Source organism: Macaca thibetana, chromosome 7, assembly GCF_024542745.1.
Source record: "Macaca thibetana thibetana isolate TM-01 chromosome 7, ASM2454274v1, whole genome shotgun sequence".
In the NCBI taxonomy this organism is placed as follows: Eukaryota; Metazoa; Chordata; class Mammalia; order Primates; family Cercopithecidae; genus Macaca; species Macaca thibetana.
This window is the reverse complement of record NC_065584.1, coordinates 90,361,995-90,387,243: the sequence shown is the minus strand read 5'-3', so window position 1 is coordinate 90,387,243 and position 25,249 is coordinate 90,361,995. Positions and strand designations below refer to the sequence as shown.

Below are 25,249 nucleotides of genomic sequence, written 5' to 3'. Positions count from 1 at the left end.
TTATGGAAAAACATTTTATTACACATATTCAACTTGCTTCCAATGAAATGATTAATTTTTCATGTATAATGGCATCCAATGTTTGTCTTCTTTTTTTTTTTTTTTTTTCCTTTCAAAACCAGCACCAAAAAGAAAGTAAAACAAAAATACCATGGGTACAGTATGTAATGCAAGTTAACTAATGGAAAATATATACATTTGACTCTGAAATGAAAAAAGAACAATAGTATTGCCATTGAGGCTCTTTTCCTGCATTCTGATCATATCAAGCCATGGTCAACTGAGAGGGTTTCATTTTGCACCAATAAAAATAGCACCATAGGATCGTGAGGCTCTAGTTAGTAACACGTGTGCAAGCACAAAGGTACAGTACTTGAGGGACAGTACAGGGTGTTGTTAACAATACAGAGACATCACTGCTGTGATCAGAGTCTAGTGGGACAAGAATGTCATGATGGTTTCACTGAAATCACTGCTCGTGCCATGAACAGGAAGGCAGGCTGGTGGATTTCAAGATAAGCTAAAAGGCCAGGCACGGTCGCTCACTCCTGTAATCCCAGCACTTTGGGAGGCCGAGGCAGGTGGATCACAAGGTCAGGAGAATGAGACCATCCTGGCTAACATGGTGAAACCCCGTCTCTACTAAAAATACAAAAAACTAGCCGGGCGTGGTGGCAGGCGCCTGTAGTCCCAGCTGCTCGGGAGGCTGAGGCAGGAGAATGGCGTGAACCCAGGAGGCGGAGCTTGCAGTGAGCCAAGATCGCGCCACTGCACTCCAGCCTGGGTGACAGAGCGAGACTCCATCTCAAAAACAAAAAAACAAAAAAAATGAGCTAAAAGAGCTCCAAAGATGCGGACTTTAGGGGAACTAATGGGGGTGTCTGACAACCCAATCAATCCCTTTCATTCTGAGGGTGTGGGGCCCTTGCCAGGGTGACCAGGGGGCATATTTAGAGGCCCGGGGCCCATGCAGGAGACCAAGCTAAGGCTTCCTTAGTGAGCTAGCTCAGCTCTGCTCCTTGGCTGCAAAAGTCTAAATGTCTTTTGGTGAATTAACAGTTCATTTGGGGATGAAGGAAATGGAATCTCAGCTCCCCCAAAATTTTGAGGGCTTTGTGAAAATGGGAATTCAGGGGAGTCTTCTGGTGGCCAGGCCTGACGGGGAGGACAGGGTTCTGCACAGGCCCCGGGGTGAGGGTGGGCCGCTCCATCCTGGCACTCTCAGTTCTTTCCACAGAGCACCCACAGAAGTTTCTCAACACTTCTCGTTGATTCAAGTGGAAGTGAGTAAATTCCCTGACATCCCTACCGCTTCTCTGCCTCTGGGGTAGTCCAAACACAAACACAGCTCGTCAGACAGGGTGGAGAACGCAGAGAGGTTTCTTTCTGATTTAAGCTAACTAACTCTACTGTTGTGACATCTAACAAAACAAAACACAGAAACACAGCACCAATAAATCAAGAAGCACTGGGAGATGATCCCATGGAAATTAGTCCAAGTGAGACCTTCTGTCTGAAATCAGGGAGGAGGTGTGTTTCTTATGGTAAAGTCCTAGAACATAAGCACCCATGAAATGCCCACCAAGTTGGTGAGCAAAAACAGGCCTCCTGGCATCTAGGGTCTCTGTTTCCAGCCTTCCTGGCCTCCTTGCAGGCAGAGTTCTACCATCCTCTGTGTTCTCAAAGAGGCCACTCTGTTCATCTGCTACCAGGCGTGAGGGGGCTGCAGGAGGGAAGGACCTTCATCATGCATCATCCTTGCCCCACCAAGAAGATGGGTCAGTGATGACAGGCGTGATGATAATGGCTACCACAGAGTCTGGGCTACAGGAAGGCTCAGTGGGTGTGCAGCAGTGCGGGCCAGATGGCGTTCCTCCCCTGGTCCTGCCACATCAGGCTGCTCCGTGCCAGGATAGAGCAGTCAGGCCTTGCTCTATACATCCTAGGCCTGGGTTTTTGTCCTCAGAGGTCCCAAATGTCGTCTTCAGATAAATGGCCAAGGTTGGTAGAAAGCCACTGGGATGTGGTACAGCATCTCTAAGGTGCAAAGCTTTAGGAAGTGCGGGCCAGAGTGGATGCTCCTGGAAGGTGGGGCAGATGCCCATCTGCCCCAACGAAGCTGGCCCAAGCTTACCTTTGCCTTAGGCAGCAACCCCATCACCACAATTACCGTTTCCCATTTCACAGCACCTTGAAGAAAGGCCCTTCTGTTTCCCTACACGGTGGACAGCAGAGCTCTGAAAATTAGATGCTTCCCCAAACCCAGACTGTCTTGGAACATTCTTCCCATGTGGGTGGTGTGAACTGCGTGGCACTGTTGTCCTCGTCGGCATACATAGTTTACACTCTCAGGGACGAGACTTCCAAGGCAACACCTAGGATTTAGACACTATGTTGTCAGAGACAGGCATGGAGGCAATGTCCTGGTTCTCATGTGGTCAAGAAGGTAGATGAAGAGAAAACGTGGGCTCAGCAGCCCGGCCCTCTCCAGAGAAGCCACGGGTAGAGGCTCACCAACACCTGCCCCTCCCTCCAGGGTATCGCCGGCTTTCACAATAAAGCCTCTTCTAACATGTCTCGTTTTGGGGATGTTTCCTCCATGATATACCAAGCACTGGGAATTCAAATGTCGAAAGCGAGCCAAGACAGGAACACTAAATGATGTCTCTCTTGACGGTTGTCTGCCAGAGGTGCTCCCCTTCGAGGTACCTGGAATCCTAGAAATTAAAGTTATTTTGTGACTCATGCCTACTTTTTCCTCACTGTAGAAAGCCATCCAGTGGCTGTTAACAATATATTAAGTACAGAAGCTTTAATGGCAAACGTCAAGTCCACACTCATGTTCTATGCAGTTGTATTCTTGTGGTAGCCTTGTGGGGGCATGGCCGCAAGGCTGATACGCTTGGGGGTGGGCGGCTTTCAGACCTCGAGTCTGAGCCGTGAGCGACCCCCGGGGCTGCGCGTCACGAGCTTGGCGGTGGCTGGCGCATCTTGTTTGCATAGAAGTCCCTGCAGGTCTGGCAGCAGCGCTGGTACCACCGCATGTCCTGGCAGAGGTTCTTTTCTCGGATGACCCGGCAATACACCGTCCACTGGTCTCGCGTGCATTTGTAGGTCAGAGCAGCTAAGGGGACAAAAGAGAACACCCAGGGTCAGGGATGGCCTAGGCGTGTCCTGATGCACGCCCAGGGAGGGCTTGTGGTCCCACCGTCTGGGCTCCCTCACCCTTGTGCACATGTCAACCCTATGCACTGATTAGGCCATGCCTCCTCCCAGGGCACTGGGGGTGCCACTTTCTGTCACAGGGACGCACCCTTGCATCCAAACCCAACCACATGACAGCGTGGTGGTCTGGCTGCCTCTCCAGGGAAGAGGGCACAGGCCACCTTGCTTCCAAGCTAAGTGACACTTACTGTTTTGTGGCTGAGGGTACCATTATTGTAGGCATTTATAAAACAGGACGACATGGAACAGTGAACATCAAAGGACCCCAAAAAGCATGAGGTCCAAGACATACAAGTGGCCCAAATATCCTTCAGGGTCTTGATTGTACAGAGAGAAGGCCCTGCTTGAGGGTGGTCTCTGGAAGTCACCAAGCAGGCCCGTGCTTGCAAAAGCCACAACTATACTTCCGGCAGCCCAAAGGCCTCCCCTGGAACAAAGATGCTACAAATCCCCTGCATTTCAGTGAGTTTCCAGCCTCAGGTAGGAAAATATTTCTCAGGGACTTCTATTTAGCAAAACAGAAACTCTGTTAAAAGGAATTATATCATTGTTTTGTATGTGTTGAGACAGAGTCTCACTCTGTCGCCCAGGCTGGAGTGCAGTGGCGCAATCTCGGCTCACTACAGCCTCTGCCTTCTGGGTTCAAGCGATTCTCCTGCCTCAGCCACCTGAGTAGTGGGGACTACAGGCATGTGCCACCACGCCTGGCTACTTTTTGTATTTTTAATAGAGACAGGGTTACACTGTGTTGGTCAGGCTGGTCTTGAGCTTCTGACCTCAGGGATCCACCCATCTTGGCCTCCCAAAGTGCTGGGATTTACAGGCATGTGCCACCACACCTGGCCAGATCTTTAAGTGCTCCTCGTCTCCTCGCATCACCACTGACCTGGGGCATGAACTGGTAAGAGGCCAGGTTCTGAGCACCCAGGGCCAAACCACGCACACAGTCTGCAGCCCTCCACCACACCTGTCTGCCGCTCGAGCATCAGCCTGGGGTGTGCCCCACGTGTGCATCCTCACGGCATCATGAAGGATGTCCCTGGAGCTTTCATTTCTAGAAAGAAGCACTTCCCTTCACATTCCTCATGCACAGGAAACCTACAATGTCTGTGGAACATTCTTCTGTGTTGGGCAAAAGGGTGAGGGGGATGCTCAGGGGCCTGTGTTTGAGACAGCAGTAAGCAAACACCAGTTCCACAACAGGGAATGGAATTCCATCTTTGAAACCTCTTCTACAGAACTGACACATGTCAGCCTTGTGTGACAAGTGAGGCCCAAGAAGGGGGCTTTCTAGCTGAAAGAACCTCACCATCAGGGAGGACTCACTGGGCAGGAGACACAGCAGCCCCCGGGGAACCGGGGCCAGTGAAGACACTCACCAAGGCGGGGGGAGGTGATGGTGTTGGCGTTGATCCTGTCGTTGCAGACCTCCTGGTAGCACTGTCTGTAGGGGGCAGGCTTCGAGAGGGCGGGGCACTCGCTGCCGTGGCGCCCTGTGACCTTGTGCATGCACTGCACCACCCGGGACTGCAGGCCCTTCCCGCAGGTCGATGAGCACTGCGGAGACAGGACAGCCTGAGTCGGGGGCTGAGACGATGGCCTTACAATGCGGCTCCCCCTGGGCTGGGGCATATGTCATGCCCAGGCACTTGCAATCGTTCAGGGCAAAAACAGCAGCTGCCTGATGGAAGACTTTCAAGATGTTATGGAATGCATGTTTGTGTCTCTGCAAAATGCAGATGTTGGAGCCATGGAGGTGGGGGCTGTGGGAGGTGAGTAGGGTTAGCTGTCATGAGGGTGGAGCCTCCACGCTGGGAATAGTGTGAGAAGGGAAAGAAACCCAAGCTTGCTCACTCTCCACCATGAGAGGATACGGTGGTCTGTACATCAGGAGGAGGGTCTTCACCAGACACGGGATTTGTTAGCACCTTGATTTTGACCCTCCACCTCCAGAACTGTAAGGAATAAACGTTTAAGCCACCTAGGCCTTGGTACTTGGTAACAGCAGCCAGGGAGACTTAGATGTGAGACGCCTGCTGAAATCCTACCTCCTGCTAGCTGCATTCCACTGCTTGCCTCTGCTCCAGCCTCTGAAGTTTCTGAGATGGTGAGCAGCATGGCTTGGTGGCCCCCAGGAAGGACTGGGCCTGATGACCACAGAGGTCTCCCCAGCACTATCTGCTGCATGAGGCTCTGGGGCCTCTGCCCAGTCGTGGGCATGGAGAAGAGCCCGGTAATGACTGGGGCTGAATTTCCCACAAGCCTGGAGGATTGGGGCTTAGAATTAAGTAGAAGAAAATGAAGTACAACCTTTCTTGCATACCAGAGTCACGCACTAACATGTGGCTGACAGTGTTCATTTAGACACACATCCCTGGCTGCTAGTATCTCCAGCCCTAGCATGAGGAGGTGGCGTGTTTGCTAAAACCAGGTCAACGAAGTTGAGCAGAGGCCCCCAAATTCCCAAGGAGTGGACCTGGTAAGACTTTGCTCTGTGGTTCTGTTCTCCGTCTCTCCTCTTCACTTTTTTTTTTGAGATGGAGTCTTGCTCTGTCACCCAGGCTGGAGTGCAGTGGCGTAATCTCTGCTCACTGCAACCTCCGCCTCCCTGGTTAAAGCGATTCCCCTGCCTCAGCCTTCTGAGTAGCTGGGATTATAGGCACCCGCCACCACACCCAGCTAACTTTTTTGTATTTTTAGTAGAGACAAGGTTTCACCATGTTGGCCGGACTGGTCTCGAACTCCCGACCTCAGGCAATCTGCCTGCCTCGGCCTCCCAAAGTGCTGGGATGATAGGAGTGAGCCACCGTGCCCGGCCTTTCTTCACGCTCTTTAAAGCATTTGCCAGGCAGGAACTGGCCAGGTATTTGCGTCCTCTACTCACATCCTGCTCTTGAGCTTTTTGGCCCTTGCTTTCTCCCAGGAGCCCTTGGAACAGTCTCTTCTCCCTTACATTGGCCTCTTCCCAGGAAGACAGCCAGGTCCATGAGTATACTTTCTGTCTGGTGTCCACCAGAGCCCACACAATCCCTGATTTACAGGGTTCTGAGAGCACTCAGCAAAACCAGGTCGGCAGCCCAGCCGGAGTTAGTAATGGCACCTTGGGGTGGAGAGAGAGGGAGCAGGGCCTGGAGCAGCCTTGTTCTCTGAATGCCACACGTGGTGAGGGAGGCAGGTGCCCTGCAGGTCCTGTGCTTCCCATGTCCTCACTCTTGGTCCTGACCCTGGCCTTGTCGGAGAAAGGACCTTCCTGGGGGCCATGTGGAGTCTCTAGACACAGGCCGAGTGGGAGGTGGTGGTGTCCCATCTGTGCCTGGGAGGGCTGTCTGCTCCCAGGAGGGGTTTCTGCAAGCCAGACAGATTCCTCAGCTTCCTTGCCTGACAAGCAGGTTCATGCTTTGTGTGTCTTTTTTCACTTTAGAATGATAAACATTCAGAGGGAATATTGCTCTAAAGGGGCACCGGTTTTTTCAGCTCACAAAGAAGGTGTGAAAACCACAAGCAGCTCCCTTGTGGGCCCCCGGCACGTTCAAACTGGAACCCGGGCTCTGACCCAACAGGCCAGGCCAGCCCTAGGGCCTCCACTTCATGCCTTGTTCCTTTCTTAGATAAACCCTTCGGAGGCTGCTTATGACCTTACAAATACATACATTACACATGCAGATTTCAGGGCTCCATCCCAGACCCAGCAGTCAGCATCAGGCACATGGAAGTTTGAGGAGTGCTGAGGTTGAGGGATGAAGTCGCACAAGGAGGTTCCCGCCTTGAACACAGGACAGGCGCTACAGCAACGTGACTCTTGCCCTGTTGGCATTGGGGGCACCTTGGAGGAAGCTGGCTGCACACTGGGATTTACTGCATGGAGCTACCTGGTGAGCTTTGAAAAATCCCACACCAATACAATCAGATGGTGGAGGAGGTCCCAGGACTGAGGGCTCAGTGTGTTTAAAGTTCTCCAAGTGGTTACAATGGGCATTCAGAACCAAGAGCCTCTGACTTAACCTGAACCTCCCCGCAGGGCCCTGTGGAGAATGCAAAGAGCTCTCTTTTCTTTCTGTTAAGGAGTAGTTGTGTCTTTGCACACACAAATACATATAGCTAAGCAAGAACAACATCCAGGCGCAGCCCTGACTGCAGTTTATAGCCAGATGACAGGTATGCCTGAAGGTAAGGGAGCAAAGGCTTTCGGTCAAAATTCTTTTTAGAGGCCAGGCACGGTGGCTCACCCCTGTAATCCCAGCACATTGCGAGGCTACGGCTGGCGGATCATGAGGTCAGGAGTTTGAGACCAGCCTGGCCAACATAGTGAAACCCTGTCTCTACTAAAAATACAAAAATTAGCCAGGCATGGTGGTGTGCACCTGTAATGCCATCTACTCGGGAGGCTGAGGTAGGAAAATCGCTTGAACTCGGGAAGTGAAGGTTGTGGTGAGCCGAGATTGCGCCACTGCACTCTTGCCTAGGCAACAGAGCGAGGCTCTGCCTCAAAAAAAAAATCACTTATGAAAGCAATCTGGTAAGTAGTTGTACCCAGAAACTGAGAGTCCACACAAATGTGGTGGATGAAGGAAAAGGCCAGTGTTCCCAATGCAGAACAAAGCCACAGAGCCGAAAGCTAAATGCAGAGAAAAGTCATGCCAATCCCCTGCAAAACCATGCAACCTGTCCACTGACAGCAGGACACAGACTGAAAAAGGGCAGCATTTGAGTGAAGTCAGATATGACCATGTGTCCTCTGGCAAACCGACAGGTGACTCAAAGTGGAGCTGGTGACGATGAGACCAAGATTGCAATCACTAGGTTGCACCATACAAAACTGCTTATATTCACCTGTTTTGACCTCAATGCATCCATTTCATAAGGGCTCCATTTTATAACACACTAAAGAAAATAGTAGAGTCCTGGAGCAAGATGGCCGAATAGGAACAGCTCCAGCCTCCAGCTCCCAGCGCAAGCAACACAGAAGACGGATGATTTCTGCATTTTCAACTGAGGTACCGGGTTCATCTCACTGGGGGTGCTGGACAATTGGTGCTGGTCTGGGGGTGCAGCCCAACCAGCAAGACCTGAAGCAGGGCAAGGCATCGCCTCACCTGGGAAGCGCAAGGGGGGAGGGAATCCCTTTTCCTAGCCAAGGGAAACTGAGACACACAACACCTGGAAAATCGGGCAACTCCCACCCTAATACTGCACTTTACCAAGGGTATAGCAAACGGCACACCAGGAAATTATATCCCACACCTGGCCGGGAGGGTCCCACGCCCACGGAGCCTCCCTCATTGCTAGCACAGCAGTCTGAGATCTAACTGCAAGGCAGCAGCGAGGCTGGGGGAGGGTTGCCCACCATTGCTGAGGCTTAAGTAGGTAAACAAAGCCTCCAGGAAGCTTGAACTGGGTGGAGCCCACTGCAGCTCAAGAGGATGTGGAGAAACAGGAACACTTTTACACGGTTGGTGGGATTTTAAACTAGTTCAACCATTGCGGAAAACAGTATGGTGATTCCTCAAGGGTCTAGAACTAGAAATACCATTTGACCCAGCCATCCCATTACTGGGTATATACCCAAAGGATTATAAATCATGCTGCTATAAAGACACATGCACATGTATGTTTATTGCAGCACTATTCACAGTAGCAAAGACTTGGAATCAACCCAAATGTCCATCAGTGACAGACTGGATTAAGAAAATGTGGCACATATACACCATGGAATACTATGCAGCCATCAAAAAGGATGAGTTCGTATCCTTTGTAGGGACATAGATGTAGCTGGAAACCATCATTCTCAGCAAACTATCACAAGAACAGAAAACCAAACACCGCATGTTCTCACTCATAGGTGGGAACTGAACAATGAGATCACTTGGACACGGGAAGGGGAACATCACACGCCGGGACCTATTATGGGGAGGGGAATGAGGGGAGGGATGGCATTGGAAGTTATACCTGATGTAAATGACGAGTTGATGGGTGCTGACGAGTTGATGGGTGCAGCACACCAACATGGCACATGTATACATATGTGACAAACCTGGACGTTGTGCACATGTACCCTAGAACTTAAAGTATAATAAAAAGAAAATGTGGCACATATACACCATGGAATACTATGCAGCCATAAAAAAGGATGAGTTCATGTCCTTTGCAGGGACATGGATGAAGCTGGAAACCATCATTCACAGAAACTATCACAAGGACAGAAAACCAAACACCACATGTTTTCACTCATAGGTAGGAACTGAACAATGAGAGAACACTTGGACATAGGGTGGGAAGCATCACATACTTGGGGGCCTGCCAGGGGGTGGGGGGTTGGGGGAGGGATAGCATTGGGAGAAATGCCTAATGTGGATGACGAGTTGATGGGTGCAGCAAACCAACATGGCACATGTATACCTATGGAACAAATCTCTACGTTGTGCACATGTACCCTAGAACTTAAAGTATTATAAAAGAAAAAATAAAAGATAAAAAAAAAATAGTAACATTTCTAAATTTGAATGTTTATAATGCATAACTTTAAATATGAATGTGTAACTACATCAATACATTACTTAATGGTAGGCATTTAATGAGTCCACTTATACCACTAGAGACTTTTATATCTAAATGGGTTATGTAATTTAAAAGAAACCCTGCTTCCTGGGAAAATGGGCTTACCATATAATCAGGGTTCATTTCTGTGAATTGGCACATATGAGGCCCACTTAAGAACAGCGAGCCAGGCACGGTGGCTCACACCTGTAATCCCAGCATTTTGGGAAGCTGCGGTGGGCAGATCACCTGAGGCCAGGAGTTCGAGACCAGCCTGGCCCCACATGGAGAAACCCTGTCTCTACTAAAAATATAAAAATTAGCCGGGCATAGTGGTGAGCGCCTGTAATCCCAGCTATTTGGGAGGCTGAGACAGGAGAATCACTTCAACCCAGGAGGCAGAGGTTGCAGTGAGCCGAGATCACGGCACTGCACTCCAGCTTGGATGACAGAGCAAGACTCTGTTTCAAAAAAAGAAAAAAAAAAAAAAAAAGGATATACCTGCTGACTGCTGACCTGCAGGCAATACCAATATCCCTTTTCTCTTCAGATCTTTCCTTGGACCATTGGCCACAGTGCCGCCTCTACTGCAAAACATGTGCCCAGGAGGGAAAGCCAGGCATCTTCCTATTTCTTCCTGGAGAGAGGAGCACGAGGTGGGGGGCTGCTGGATTTCTGGGGAGGAAACTGCACAGATGGATGGAGGAGCCCACCTCACTCCCCTGCATCTCTTGAGGAGGTGCCCTACCAGCTGGGGAGTCAGCCCCACAGAATCACTGCTGTTAAGGGGCTCAGTCCTGCAGGAGTGCCAGGAAGGGCTTCTGTTTCCTCTGTGAGTATTGCTACTATGTATGTGAAAATCACACAAGGGCAAGGGCTTCACCCTGTGGGTCTATTAAAACCAAGTGCAGCATTGGCAAGGTTTCTGCCTGGAAATGATCAATGACCATCATGAAACTCAGGCATTTAGGGTGACCTTGCAGACAGATGTCCCCTCTGAAAGGTCTTAGTGTTGTGCAGCCTGCTCTGGGGCTGAGGGGAAAAGGCTGGCATGTGGCACGTCTCCAGCATATGCAGGTGGTGTGCCTGCTCTTCCCAAGGGATCCCTCATAGGCCTCCACGGCAGCGTGGAACATTCCACAACAATCCTCACGGCTGATGCCGGCCACTGAGGTTGGCAGGGGTCCATGTCTTGCTCAAAGTTGCAGAGGTAGGAGTGGCAAGTGGTCCAGCGACCCCCATCTCATGGACTGAATTCCATCCTCCTATGTGAATAAGAGGTTGTACTAAATGGAGCTTTAATTGGAAGTGGGAATCAAAGAACCAGGTCACTGCCCATCTCCACCATTTACTCATTATCCTTCCTAGCCTGGGTCACTGGCTTTTAATTTTCCAGTCTATAAATAGAACTGCTCCATGAGATCATGGAAGGGTGTCTCCAAAGTCCTTCAACAGGGACAGGTGTCTGTTCTCACTGTTCACTAGTGTCGCCATGAGGCAGGGCCAGGTCAGGGCCAGGCGGGAGGTGGTTTTGAGGGCAGGTGGTCCCAAGGGCTCTGCCCCTTGTAGGCATTTTACTCTCATCAGAATTAGGGTTTGCTTAATTCTAGCTGGAGTCCTAGTGGGTGCTGTTCACACAGCTGTGGGCTATGGGTGGCTCTGGCTCACCTGGAAGAATTTTTGAGAATTTTGGGGTGTTTGCTTAACTGCCTGGAGCTGTGTCTGGGCCAGCCCCCTAGAGGATGCTTCCATGTGTTAGGTGAGAAGACAAGTTACAAAGTGGCATGTACAGAAGCCACCCCGTTTTAATATAGATGTGTGTGTACCTATGTAACAGTTTGGAAGACAAACCATTATGAAAATTTACCATGTCAGCATATGGTTTCTGGGACTAATTTTCCTTTTAGTGTGTTCTATAGTAAGAACTACTTTTATAATTAAAATAAAACTGGAGAATTCTGCCAATGACTCTTTGGTGTAACCTGCTGGTGGCCCACGATCCTAACCAGCTGCATTTTCATTTGAGTTGAGGTGGTGCCAGGCCTGCCCTGGCCTAAAATCCACAGGTATATACTCTCCTTAACCAGAGTTTTGATGGAGAGGCTGTGCGGTGTGGGGCACCAGGGGGAAGGGGGGCCTGTTGGCATGCTACATCCCCACTTACTAGCTGTGTGACTTCAGGTAAATGACTTAACCTCTCTGAGCCTCAGTTTATTTGCAGCATGAGGATAATAAACTCTTGTTTATAGAATTGTCTCCTGGAGTAGAGGCAGTGTGGAACAGGAGCCTAGCGGGGGGTCTCAGAGTGGAGCTCAACAAATCCTGCTGTTATTATTCTCAACAGCAAATGCACGGCCAAGAGCACAGACAGCTGGCCAGGGAGCTCCTGGAGCCCAGCAAGGCACACTGCGTCACCTGGCCCACTCCCTTAGCACTCCCTGGGCTGCCCTTAGGTCACCAGGCCCTCCACAGGCAGGTGCAGACAGCCCTGTCTGCCTGGCTCCCTGAGTTGATCTGGCAGCCAGACCTCGGGGAGCACAATTAGAGGCTGTTTTGGTCCTGAAGACAAACATGATTCCAGACAGATCTGAAGGGGTTGCTGTTGAAGGACATCCTCGTAACCTGAGCTGGGCGGTGGTGGGAAGGATAACAGGCACATGGGGTGAATTCCTTCTCTGTTGGCCTCCCCTGAGGCTTCAGCTTTAATTGAACAGTGAGGAGACTGCAGTGTCTCCTGATAGCATCAAACTTGCCCCAAGCATCGCTGTGAAGCCATTTTTTAGGCTTTAATAATCCAAGCAAACAGATCTATAAAAAACATATCTGGTCTTGTTTGAAGCTCTCACTGACAGTCCTTTTGTCAAGGGGCTCATCACATCCACATTTCATGTGGCTTCCCAAGACTCAGGTAACTGAGACAGAAATGGAGGCAGCAATAAATTTAACCGAAAAGCTCCTTGCCAGGAAACCTGAAGTGAGTGGAGCCCCCACCCCAGCAGGTGCCCACAGCCGTGCATCTGAGCTGGCCACCCGGTGGAGAGGCAGCCTCCGCATCCGCCCACCACCCTTCCCAGGCAGGGAGGGGGTGTCACCGGAAAAACAGTAACAAAATTGTTGATGCGCAAAGGGCAAAAGGTTCACGGCAACAAAGGGAAGAGGTTCAATTTGGATTTACTCATGTGCTTTTTTGTGCAAATTATTTCATGAAGTTACTGTGAAAAAGAGATTTCCCTTTAGGTAGAGTTTCCAGCAAAAAGAGAAAAGATGTTAGGTTCCCCAGACCAACGTGATAGTGAGACACTGTGCAAGCGTTACTAGCTTCTTTAATAATAATAGAAACGGCAGTCGCCATCGCAGCAGGGCCCACCTCCTGCCTGTCTGCTGTGTACAGGGCACCGGGCTTATGTACGAGCTTGTTCATCCTCACACTGACAGCTGCTGTGGCCAGAGCTCAGAACACAGTAGGTGTTCAATAAGTGGTGTCTGCTAGGGATGCGGCACCACCTTTCAGAGAGGCAGAATGTGAGGTTTCAGAGTGTCCATGTGAGTGTCCAGAGAGTCCCTGCCTCCCACCTGCCCGCACCACCCCCGACAGGGAGGAACCAGGTCTCCATCACCCCTACCCTGATGACATCCTTCCCCACAGCGGGATTCCCTTCTCGCAGCTTCTCCCAGCTGTAAAATCACAACTGTAAATAACACCAGATCCCAACAGGATGTTTTGAGAATTAGCCAGAGGAGGCTGTAAAGCTCTCAGGAAGAGGAAAACACTCCAGGAATGTCAACTACACGCCTGGGCTGTGGTTCCTGCAGAGTGGCCCAGGCAGGGCTGCCCCCCACTGGCTCCCCCCACTGGCTTTGGGGTGAGCACAAGCCCAGGATGGGGTGAAATCATGCAAGGCTGAACTCTCAAAGCACAATGAATGCACCCCCGTCCCCACTGAGTGAGTCTCTGAGGGGCCAGCCTGCCTCAGGCTGGTTTTGGATAGCAAAGAAAGAGACAGACAGAATCCTGACAGTAACTGCATTTTCTGCTGAAAAGGTGCTTGGCTGGTGAAATGTCAAAAGCTCTTCAAAAGCATTTTGAACAGATTTCCCCCGAGACTTGGCATGAGCAAGGAAAACCTCAGAAGCGGTTGAAACCTGAAATAGCAGTGTTAAACGACAGTGAAAATCCCCTGTGCCATCGCTGAGAAACAGGAAATGCTTTCATAGACACACACCCCCTCCCACTCCCCCTGCGACACCTGCTTTCTTCCTGGCAGTCTCAGCTTCAGGTGTCCCTCATTCCTCCGAATTCGCAGCCTGCTGACCTGCACATTGTGGTTGGGACCTTCTAGCTAGGGAACCAGGAGGCTGAGGTGACCCCCGATGGCCTGCAGGGGCCGGGTCGCCTCTAGAGCTCTTGGGGACTGAAGCACAGAGGAGACCACGGGACAGCTCTCATCCTCTTTCCCGGGGCTGGAGCTGTTCCCTGTGGGCAAATTTGCTTCCCATCACCCACTGCGAAAGTTGCAGCAAGACAGCTGCCCCAGGGCATGCCGCCATCACGTGTGGGTACTCAACCACAGCACGCACCATTTATGGGGCCTGAGCTACACTCGATGGATGGTTCTTCGAATACATAAACATTTTATAGGCCCATATAAGAAATGAGATTCTGATGAGAGACGAGGCTGACGACTGCCCCAGATGGTGATTGTGAAAATGATGATGATCAAAAGCCCCTACTGGGCATTTCACTGGGGTGAATGCTATACTTGGATGCCATTCACTCCTCAATCAGCCCTATGAGGGCTACCCCCAAACTCATCTGATGGCGGATGATGCCCACACAAGGTGAGACGGGGACAGCAGCGGGGCTGGGTTGTGAACCTGTGTTGTCTTAACCACCTGCGCTGCTCTGAGGTCAATGACAAAAAAGCACTACTTAGGGATGATGGCTTCTGACTTACTAGCTACATGCAGGCAGTGATTAGAATCTAGAGTGTGGTGGAGACGGGGCGTTGGGTGACCAGGCTCCCCCACTCTCTGATCTCTCACTCCCTGCAAAGGCGGCTGCTTTGACAAGGGACACTGAGCAAATGGAGGGATGGCGCAGGGCCCAGGAGATGGAGGCACTGGCCTTTGGACCATTCAGCATGGCCGTGTGGCCCACCTCACTTCCCTGCAGCCACCCCTCCTGGCAATTTCCTGGGACCTCACTGCTCTTCAGCAAGCTCACTGCTCTCATCTGAGCATGGTCTGGGTCTCGAACTTCTCTCTGTAAAGCACGGATGGCTCGATGGCGGGCTCTGTGGACTCACACACAGTGTTCCACACTAAGGAAGTGTCTGTCCCCACTCCTTTTTGCCCCTGCCCAGAAAAGCACTGAGTTTCGGTCACTGCCTTTCACTGGCTGCTCACATTCCTAGGAGTGATGGCAAATGGAGGATCTACCTCTCTTGATTTGGATGCACAGTGCTGGCTGCTGCCATGGCACAGTTTCACATGTCCCAGAAAAGGGCCCCAGGGTCCCCAGTGCCTTGTGCACTTGAGTTTTGATGCTCACATATTCTTCAATAAGGACTCAACTTTTAATTTCACAATTAAGGGGAGGCTAAACATGCAGGATCTCCTAGAGGGATAACAGATTTACATTACAGTGTAAATGATTGACTCAAAGCCTTTGGGGGAGCAGATTGCGATGGGCGTGGTGGGCTGAGGAGAGAGCAGATACTTGATTTAATAACGAGCACATGAGCATCTTAGACTCAGCTCCTTCTGGTTTCAAATTCGGAATCTAAGCCTCCGACATGATCTTGCACTTTAAGCCAAGGTGGGTTACCAGCCCTGCCATTTTCTAGTTGTGTGACTTTGTGAAGAAAGCCATATCACCACTCTGAGCCTCAGCTTGCTCATCTGTAAAAGAGGGACTGACGGGTGAGGGTCCAATGACATACCCTGAGTGAAGGTGCTTTGTAAATTCTAAAGCAACAGCAAATGTCACGGGCCAATGTCACTGATCCCAGTAAAAGCTGTCTTACCCTCTACATGCACCCACCCCCAGTTGTGGCTCCCCAGGCAGGGGCTGTCTGGATCCCACAGTGCTGACTGCATACCTGCTCAGTGGGACTTAGCATGGGCCACTATAGCCAGCTCCTTGATCTGTCTCCCTTTAGGCAAGAGTCATTGTCCACTCTTGCACCACCAGCACAGGGTCTGGCACAGAACAGCAGCTCCAGAAATGCCGGCTGAACTGAAGTGACTTGGCCACATGCCCACAGCAAGTGGGGGCCACAGCTGGGCAGGCAGGCCTTGCCGGCTGGGGTGGGGCGGGTGGGTCAGGCCACACCAAACAAGTGCGGGCCTCAGAGATGGTGTGTCCACATGAAAACTGTCTGTAACTACCCTCTTGCATGATATACTGCTAAGGTTATGGAACTCGAGCCTGTATCTCCCTGCCTAGAACATAGAGAGGTATCTAACAGCTGGGTTTCCGGGGAGCACAACGACATAGCAAAATACACATGAACTCGACCTCAGACTGGTTCTCCCTGACTTCCTCCTAGGGCTCAGAGCACACAGATCCTTGAACATGTACTGCATCATTTGACTCGAAAGGCCTCTGAGAGGCACTGTTATCTCCACATTACAGACAGAAAGAAGGCTGCCTTAGGCTGTCAGGGTGCTCAGAGGCCTTGCAAGTCAGATCAGTCCCCTCCACTGGCACCAGGGGCTCAACGACCACTTTCTTCTTTTCAGTATAAGGGAACACCGTTCTCTTCCCTTGGTCTATTAAGTCATGGTTTTCTTTAAAAACATCATCCATTATAATCCCTCCAGAATGTGTTTTTCATTGGAAACATCCCATCATTTCAGTGGTGATGAATGCTCAGAAGTCATGCCATCTAGAAAGAAATGAGATTTCCTCCTCCCCCATTTTAAGGGCCCGCCACCCCCAGAGTGGAATACATAGACCCGGCATTCAGTGGGTGAAAACAATGATCGGCATTGTTTTCTGGAAAGAGCTACTATCCCGGGTGGGAAGGCAGCTGCAGGTCATTTTTCAAACATACCAGAGCGATAGGAGTGCTCTAGGCAGGGATGGGAACATGACTTGTGTCCCTCACACATGACCCCGGTTAGGGTTTTGCTGCTGGCCGAGGTCAGGATGAGGGGTAGGGGCAGGAAGAGAGGGGCCCCATCTTCCCTAGGGGCCTGCCTGCCTCCCCAAGGCTCTGAGTGGCAGGAGTGCTCAGCCATCCCTGGGCGTCCTCTCCCAGCTAGCACCTGCAGCATGCTCTTGGACTGGCCCGTTCCTCACCTCCCTGGAAACAGTCTCATCTTTCTCAACAGCACCTGGGGGTGAAGTGAGAGGAGACTGCTTGGATGGGGATATCAAAGCTTCCATCTGCTGAAAGATTCACCTTTTGAGCTCCCTCTATTGCGACATAGTGAGGGGAACACCTGCTTAGCCCAGCACGCTGCTGCCGTGGCAGTGTTTGCCTCCCAAGAGCTAGAAACTGGACAAGAAATAGAAACTGGAACAACTGGTTACATGAATAACCTTCCACAGATACAGTGATACATGGAGAGCGTTCCGCCTTCTCTCTGCTTTCCTTTTGGGCAATTTGTCTGTTGCCTTCAAATGCCAGCACATGACGAGGTTTGGTGGCTCGTTACAGGAAGGAAGCCCTGGGTGACTGGTTTAAAAATGCAGTGGAACCCATGGGTGCAACCGAGGCACCATCTGCAAGCTGGACAGCAAAGATGACACATAAACCATACGGCAAACCCAAACAGTTCAAATCAGACAAAAACGCTGGGGAAGCCTCATCCCGTGGAATCTAATTAGAAAGGTCTGGTCTCCAGGGACTGAGGACATGGGCTCCCCACCACCACCCTGGGGAAATGTATTCTTCCCACTTCTCCAGAGAAGGCAGAGAGGGAAAAATGGGCAAGTTTCTCTACCTGGGGGGAGGGTACAGAGGGGCAGGTGGTGTGGCGGGTGCCCAGCCCCCAACTCTCCCAGGTGATGGCAGCAGGAGGGAGGGTGGTGAGGTTGACAGTTGGGGTCGGGGTCTCTTGGTTCATGTCTATGCAGCCCCCACCAGCATGCTCCTGGTACACCACACACACACACACACACACACACACACACACACACACACACACACGGTGCCAACTCCAGTTTAATGTCCCTGCGGGCCCTCTCTGCTTTGCTAAAACCAACCTTCCCCCAGCTCAGCCTCAGGCTCAGGCTCTGGCTCTGGCTGGGGACCCTTGCTAAGCCCTCTTCATAACAGCCTGGTGCACACAATCGGATGCCATCCGATGCCAGCTCCAGACAGTGGCTGACACAGTTTGGGTGTCTGTGCCCTCCAAGTCTCATGCTGAAATGTGTCCCCCAGTGTTGGGGTGGGGCCTGGTGGGAGGTGTTTGGGTCACGGGCGTGGGTCCCTCAGGAATGGCTTGCTGTCCTTCCCATGGTCATAAGCGAGTTCTCGCTCTGTTAGTTCACCAAGAGCTGGTTGTTAAAAAAAAGTCTGGGGCCTCCACCCTCTCTCTCTCTCGCTCCCTCTTTCACCATGTGACATGCCAGCTCCACCTTCTGCTGCAAGTAAAAGCCTCCTGAGGCCTCCCCAGAAGCAGATGCCAGCACTGTGCTTCCTATACAGTCTGCGGAACCATAAGTCAAATAAACCTCTTTATCAATGATCTAGTCTTAGGCATTCCTTTACAGCAATGCAAAGTAGATTAATACCGCAACCAAGATGTCACCGAGGCCCTCACATCCCACAAATCCCTCTTGTTCTTACTGCAGTGACAGCTTGTCAAACGGGCTATGGCAAAAGTGGGCACAGTGACTCCAACCCCTCACTCTTCTGAAAGCCTGGAAGTGTTATTCACAGCATGGCTGGTGAAGAGAGGATGGCCAGGCAAAAGGCTTCATCTTACCTGACAGGCATTCCCGGAAGGCTGAAGGTCCTGTCTGGGGAAACTTGCAGTGTCCTTGGCCAGGGAGGGACCCCAAACAGCAGACGAGGGAAGGCTCATGGGCTGAGTGAGCCACGCGATGCATGAGCACCAGGTCCCGGGCAGGACTGCTGAGTGTTATTCCTGTCCATCCTTTGGTGGTTTTGTGGCTCCTCGTACCAGGAAGGTCAAGGTACTTAAGAAAGCAAAAGTGTCCAGCTAGTCCTCAGAACCAGAATGGTCATGCTGAGGAGAGCCAAGCCCTGCAGCCCAAGAACCATCTACAAGATGCCCCTCAGCTTAAAGGCGCCATCATGGTTCCTACCCAATCCCTTCTTGCTTTTTCCACCAAACAGCCTGAACACTGAACTGGGTCCAGGAGCTTGGACTCTGCCGGGGTGTGGGCGAGGCAGGTAACTGCTCTGAGCCTCCATTCCCTCTTCTGTGCAGCAGGGGTGACAACCTTGGCTAGAGGGGACCAGTGACATGAGGCACAGGGGTACCCCACAAAAAGGAAAGTAGTGCTAGGCACTCCAATCCCAGATGGGCAGGTGTGGCCCAGGCCTAGAACTGACCACTTCTTGCCTCCGCTCCTGCCCCGGACCCCTGTGGGCACAGGCGCCAACAATAGTACAGGCTACATTTAGGGCGTGGTTGCTAGGACCCTTCCAATTCGCTGATGACAATGACAGCTTTATTCCAGTACACATCTGAACACTTAGTGTCCAATGTTATTCTGCCTGTTACTGTTAGGCAGGTCCGCTTCTACATCTTCTGGACTCTCTGTAACCATGTAGGTGTAAGGTAATCATCAATTCTTTAGATGATCCTGCACATTTGCCAACGTGCTACTTATGGATCAGAACCTAGTCTTTTGATAGCTCACCTATATGTCTCTGGGCTAGAATCAGTGACCTTTTTCAAGCTAGGTCTGGATGTGCTTGGATAGAGAATTTCTCAGTGTTGTCTATAAAAGGCTGGAAGCCCTACTGATAAGACAAGGTTAAGTCAGATTGGAATGGGTTATAACCCTGGGGATTGTGCCCCAAAACCCTGTGACCTTTGGGTGGCGGATTTTGGGCAATGAAATGAAATGGGTTTAGTGGTCAAAGTGCTTAGACACATATATGAACATTCTGAAACCTCTAAGCATCTCTGAGAAACAGGCAGGGCCAGTGTTTATGATTCCCATTTCAGAGATAAAGAGACCAAGGGGTCAGAGAGGTTAAGGCACGTAATTGGAGAGTCAGAGCTGTCATTCAGTCCCTTAATGTCTCTATTGCATGAGTTCAAGTCCTCATGGCTCGAAGGCCTTCCTTCCTTCCTCCCTCCCTCCCTTCCTTCCTTCCCTCTCTCTTTCTCTCTTTCTTTCTTTCTTGATGGGGTTTCGCTCTCTTGACTGAGCTGGAGTGCAGTGGTGTAATAATGGCTCACTGTAGCCTTGACTTCCCTGGCTCAAGTGATCCTCCTGCCTCAGCCTCCTAAGTAGCTAAGACTACGGACATGTGTCACCACGCCCGGCTATTTTTTTTATTTTTATTTTTATTTTTGTTTGTTTATTTATTTTGTAGAGACACAGTCTCCCTATGTTGCCCAGGCTGATCTTGAACTTCTGGGTTCAAGCAATCCTCCTGCCTTGGTCTCCCAAAGTGCTGGGACTACAGGTGTGAGCCATGATGCCCAGCCAAAGCACATGTATCTTTTGTGAGAGCTTTGAAGTTAAGTTTCTCTGCCAGCGTAAGATACATCCTGGCAGCTCCATATTAAGCTTTATTAACATCCAAGTAACTGTGTGGCATCCCTGTTTGGTTTTGGGGACACTGGACTGACAGGCTCAGTTCTGTTGCCTTGGTCAGATGTTTTGATCAGGGAGTAAATAGGAAGGAGGTGTTTTAGGTCCTTCTCAAATTCACTGTTATCCAGAATAACAGTGCACCTTAGCACTACCAGGCAAACAGGGAATTGGGAAATTTGGCTTTTTTTTTTTTTTTTTTTTACTCAAAGAGTTTGGAGAAATTTGTGTTCTGACTTGGGCTGATGGGAAGGTGGTAACATTTCTGCAGGGATCAGATTCCGGTAAGTTTTGCCTTCCGATGGAAAAACCATTTTTCCTTTCGTAAAGCAGAGGCAGAAGCAAAATTACCTGCCTGAGCCATGTTGCCACATTTTCATAGCAAAGCCAAAACCTGAATGTTCAGGTGAAATTTCAGAAATAACACCGCACATCTACAACCATCTGATCTCTGATAAACCTGACAAAAACAAGCGATGGGGAAAGAATTCCCTATTTAATAAATGGTGCTGGGAAAACTGGCTAGCCATATGCAGAAAGCTGAAACTGGATCCCTTCCTTACACCTTATACAAAAAATAACTCAAGATGGATTAAAGATTTAAACCTAAGACCTAAAATCATAATAACCCTGGAAGAAAACTTAGGCAATACCACTCAGGACATAGGCATGGGCAAAGACTTCATGATTAAAACACCAAAAGCAATGACAACAAAAACCAAAATTGACAAATGGGATCTAATTAAACTAAAGAGCTTCTGCACAGCAAAACAAAACTAGCATCAGAGTGAACAGGTAACCTACAGAATGGGAAAAAAATTTGCAATCTATCCATATGACAAAGGGCTAATATCTAGAATCTACAAAGAACCTTAAACAAATTTACAAGAAAAAAACAAACAACCCCATCAAAAAGTAGGCAAAGGATATGAACAGACACTTCTCAAAAGAAGACATTTATGCAGCCAATAAACATGAAAAAAAAGCTCATCATCACTGGTCATTAGAGAAATGCAAATCAAAACCACAATGAGATATCATCTCACGCCAGTTAGAAAGGTGATCATCATAAAATCAGAAAACAACATGCTGGAGAGGATGTGGAGAAACAGGAACGCTTTTACACTGTTGGTGGGACTGTAAATTAGTTCAACCATTGTGGAAGACAGTGTGGTGATTCCTTAAGGATCTAGAACCAGAAATACCATTTGACCCAGCAATCCCTTTACTGGGTATATCCCCAAAGGATTATAAATCATTCTACTATAAAGACACATGCACATGTATGTTTACTGTGGGACTGTTCACAATAGCAAAGAGGTGGAATCAACCCAAATGCCCATCAATGATAGACTGGGTAAAGAAAATGTAGCTGGCACACATATACCATGGAATACTATGTAGCCACAAAAAAGAATTAGTTCATGTCCTTTGCAGGGACATGGATGAAGCTGGAAACCATCATCCTCAGCAAACTAACACAGGAACAGAAAATCAAACACTGCATGTTCTCACTCATAAGTGGGAGTCGAACAACGGGAAAACGTGGACACAGGGAGGGGAACATCACACACCAGGGCCTGTTGGGGGATGGGGGACTAGGGAAAGGAGAACATTAGGACAAATACCTAATGCATACGGGACTTAAAACCTAGATGACGGGTTGATGGGTGCAGCAAACCACCATGGCACATGTATACTTATGTAACAAACCTGCACATTCTGCTATGTACCTCAGAACTTAAAGTATAATAAAAAAAACTGTCTAAAGTGAAGATAATGAACATTCAGCTCAAGTAAACGTTTTTTTCACACACGGAACATATTGGCAGTCAATCATGTGATTAGAATATGCATTAAAATGTTGGGAAAAAATGCTAGCCACTAATTCCAACATGTTTAAGATACTGTGTAGGCTGAGCAAAAACCAATGGCTCTAGGTCAGCAGTTTGCAATCTTTGAGTGAAGAGATATCAGGAGAAGCAAGCAGGAGTTTTCCAGTTGCTAAGACCATACAGAAAGACAAACACGGTCTATGCTTACAGGAAGCGTGGTACAGATTTTGTGAAAAGACTCTCAAGAAAACCCACTAGAAGGTTCTTACAGGTGGCAGTGGTGCTCACCTTGGTCCCCAGAAAACAGGAATCATTCAAATGTATCAGATGAATGAAAAAGAAGGGGTTAAACAACAAATCATTTTTTTACTTGGAGAAACCTTCAATGGCCCTTTATTCACCCTTGGTCTTCAGAGTGCTGACCCCGCAGCTCTGTGATACCCCTCCCTGCTCCCACCTCAAGGCCCCCTGCCCTGTCTGTCCCTGCATCTCCAGGCCCTTGCCCAGGGGTCCTGGGAGTGAATGGAAGTGATGTTTGCCCCAAGTGTCCCCATGGCAGGAGGCTGGGGCCTGCCGGCCCACTGCACAGCATGGCAAGCCTGGCATCCAGGGCACGGGCGTCCTGCCTTGGGCTGCGTTTGGGTTCCTTCTGCATGCATGTGAAGCAGTGGGGTTCTCCCAGTGAGCCAGAAGGGGCAGTGCTGGTGCGGCCTGTGGGAAAAGCAGGGGAGGAAGCACATGGGGTCTTGGGTAGTGGCAGCGGGTGGAAGGAAAGTGAATGTGCCTAGTTACGCTGGGACTGCTGTGTGGAATTGGAACCATCACAAGAGCTGAGCTCCCGACCCTCAAGCCCCCTGCACTGCGGCACAGAGAGAAATGCCAGCAGGCTGCTCTCACCGTAGACCAGTCCCCGGTTTTCCACTCATAGCAGCCTGAGTAGTCCTCGCAGGCCTCCTCGGCTCTCGGCCTGGTGGAGGCATCGCATTTCCCTTGTGAGTTGGTGCACGCCACAGTCCGTTTCCGCACCCCTTTTCCACAGTTGGCAGAACACTGCAAGACACCATTCGAATATTTAATCCAGTTTCAATTTGATTCAAGTCCATCAGCAGCTATTAACTCCCTCCGAGGTGCCAGGTGTGGGATGATGCAAAGACGAAAACCCACACTTCTGTCCTCAAAAAGCTCATGGTCTACAGGGTCTTATGCACATGGTCCCAGCTGGGGCACCAGCCAAGTGGCCAGTGTTGGGGAAGGGACCCAGGAATCAGGAGTGGGAAGAACCTGGGGTACTCGTGAGGTCACATGAGGGGAGTGGAATTCAGCGGCCACTTGTCAGGTCCAAAAGCTTAAGGCAATACATGAGCTCAAAGGGCAGGGGTGTGATGGAGCCATGAGTGCTGCAGGGAACAGGGCCCAGCTGGAGCAAGGTGAGGCCCTGAAGCTGAGTCCCAGGCCCCAGATCTTCCCAGATGGCCTCCAGGTGCACGTGCTTTGCTTGGGCCAGCCTGGGACAAAGACCTCGATCCAGCCAGGACAAGGAGGAGGCAGAAGGAAGGAAAAACCGCAGGTGACTTTCTCGTGAGGCAGGTGGAAAGCCTTCGCAGAGAGCTCCAGTGAATGTTTTAACGCAGACACCAAGAATGGTGACAGAGGCATGTCCCCTGTGGTAGTTTACTTACTTTCGGGAGACCTGGCAAGGGGCAGTGGGGAGGGGACCTGGGCAGGGCCTGTGGGTGATGAATGATGTGCACGCCCTCCAGAGTTCAGGATTCCCAGCAGCAAGAAGGTATGAAGAGACAGAGGGCGTGACAGGGTGTCAGCACAGCAGATGGGTGCTCTGGGGTGCATCTGGAGCCTGTTCCTGACATGCCCACCACAGATCTTGGGGAGGGACGGTGCCTGGGCTGGCAAGAGCACTTACCATCTCCAAAAGCAAAGCAGAAGGAAGCCCAGGCAGAGCTGACCCATAGCCTCAGGAGGACAAAACTCACAAACAAGTTGGCCCTGGAAGCCCTGTCCCTGACACAGGCGTAAACACATAACTTGGAAAGATGGTGTGCAGAAGGCTGGATTCTGCTAAGGCGGTTTCATACTTGCTCACTTTACCAAAAATATGGCAGGCTACAGCAGTGACTTTCTTGAGTTATAACAAACTCAACTTTAAAAAGTTCTAGGCCAAATTCAGTAGTTCACACTCATAATTCCAGCACTTTGGGAGGCTGAAGTGGGAGGCTCACTTGAGGCCAGGAGTTCAAGACCAGCCTGGGCAACATAGAGACCCCCATCTCTAAAGAAAAAAAAAAAATCCCACTGTGTCCACTGGAAAAAAGGTACATAAAGGACAAATGTTAATCCTGATATTTGTTATTAACATTTATCCAAAAATATGATCTAGCTTTCTCTCTTTTTTTTTTTTTTGAGATAGTCTTACTCTGTCACTCAGGCTGGAGTGCAGTGGTGCAATCTTGGCTCACTGCAAGCTCCTGGGTTCAAGCAATTCTCCTGCCTCAGCCTCCTGAGTAGCTGGGACTACAGGCACATGCCACCACGCCTGGCTGATTTTTGTATTTTTAGTAGAGATGGGATTTCACCATGTTGGCCAGGATGCTCTCGATCTCCTGACCTCATGATCCACCCGCCTTGGCCTCCCAAAGTGCTGGGATTACAGGTGTGAGCCACCACGCCCAGCCTCTCTTTCTTATGAATTCAATTAAGCTCTTTGTCTAAAGATCCTATGAGGTTTTCTTTCAAGGCTAATTTAGGCTGGTTTGAAATACACATGCTTCAGAACTAGCTGCAATGTCCCCTTCAGGGAGTGGAGAGAGTTGCTGTGTGTGGAGTGTGGAGCTGGTTTAAAGGGTCCTCAGATGCCAGGGGTCAGTCCACGGTGGGCTTTGCATGCAGG

General features: G+C 50.2%; 1 protein-coding gene across 6 annotated transcripts in view; it reads right to left on the bottom strand.

Annotated features, from left to right (window-relative positions):
• The window catches only part of ADAMTS17 (ADAM metallopeptidase with thrombospondin type 1 motif 17), a 363,335-nt gene continuing 338,086 nt past the window's right edge, over nt 1–25,249 (bottom strand). For 4 of the 6 annotated variants that reach the window (XM_050799677.1, XM_050799676.1, XM_050799678.1 and 1 more), the window contains one exon: nt 17,910–23,394. In XM_050799677.1, the coding sequence (XP_050655634.1) occupies nt 22,738–23,394 (657 nt within the window). In that variant the 3' untranslated portion in view covers nt 17,910–22,737. Of the gene's footprint in view, nt 3,125–4,604; nt 4,783–17,909; nt 23,395–25,249 lie in introns of those variants that run through there. The other 2 variants (XM_050799681.1, XM_050799680.1) reach the window with 1 other exon arrangement.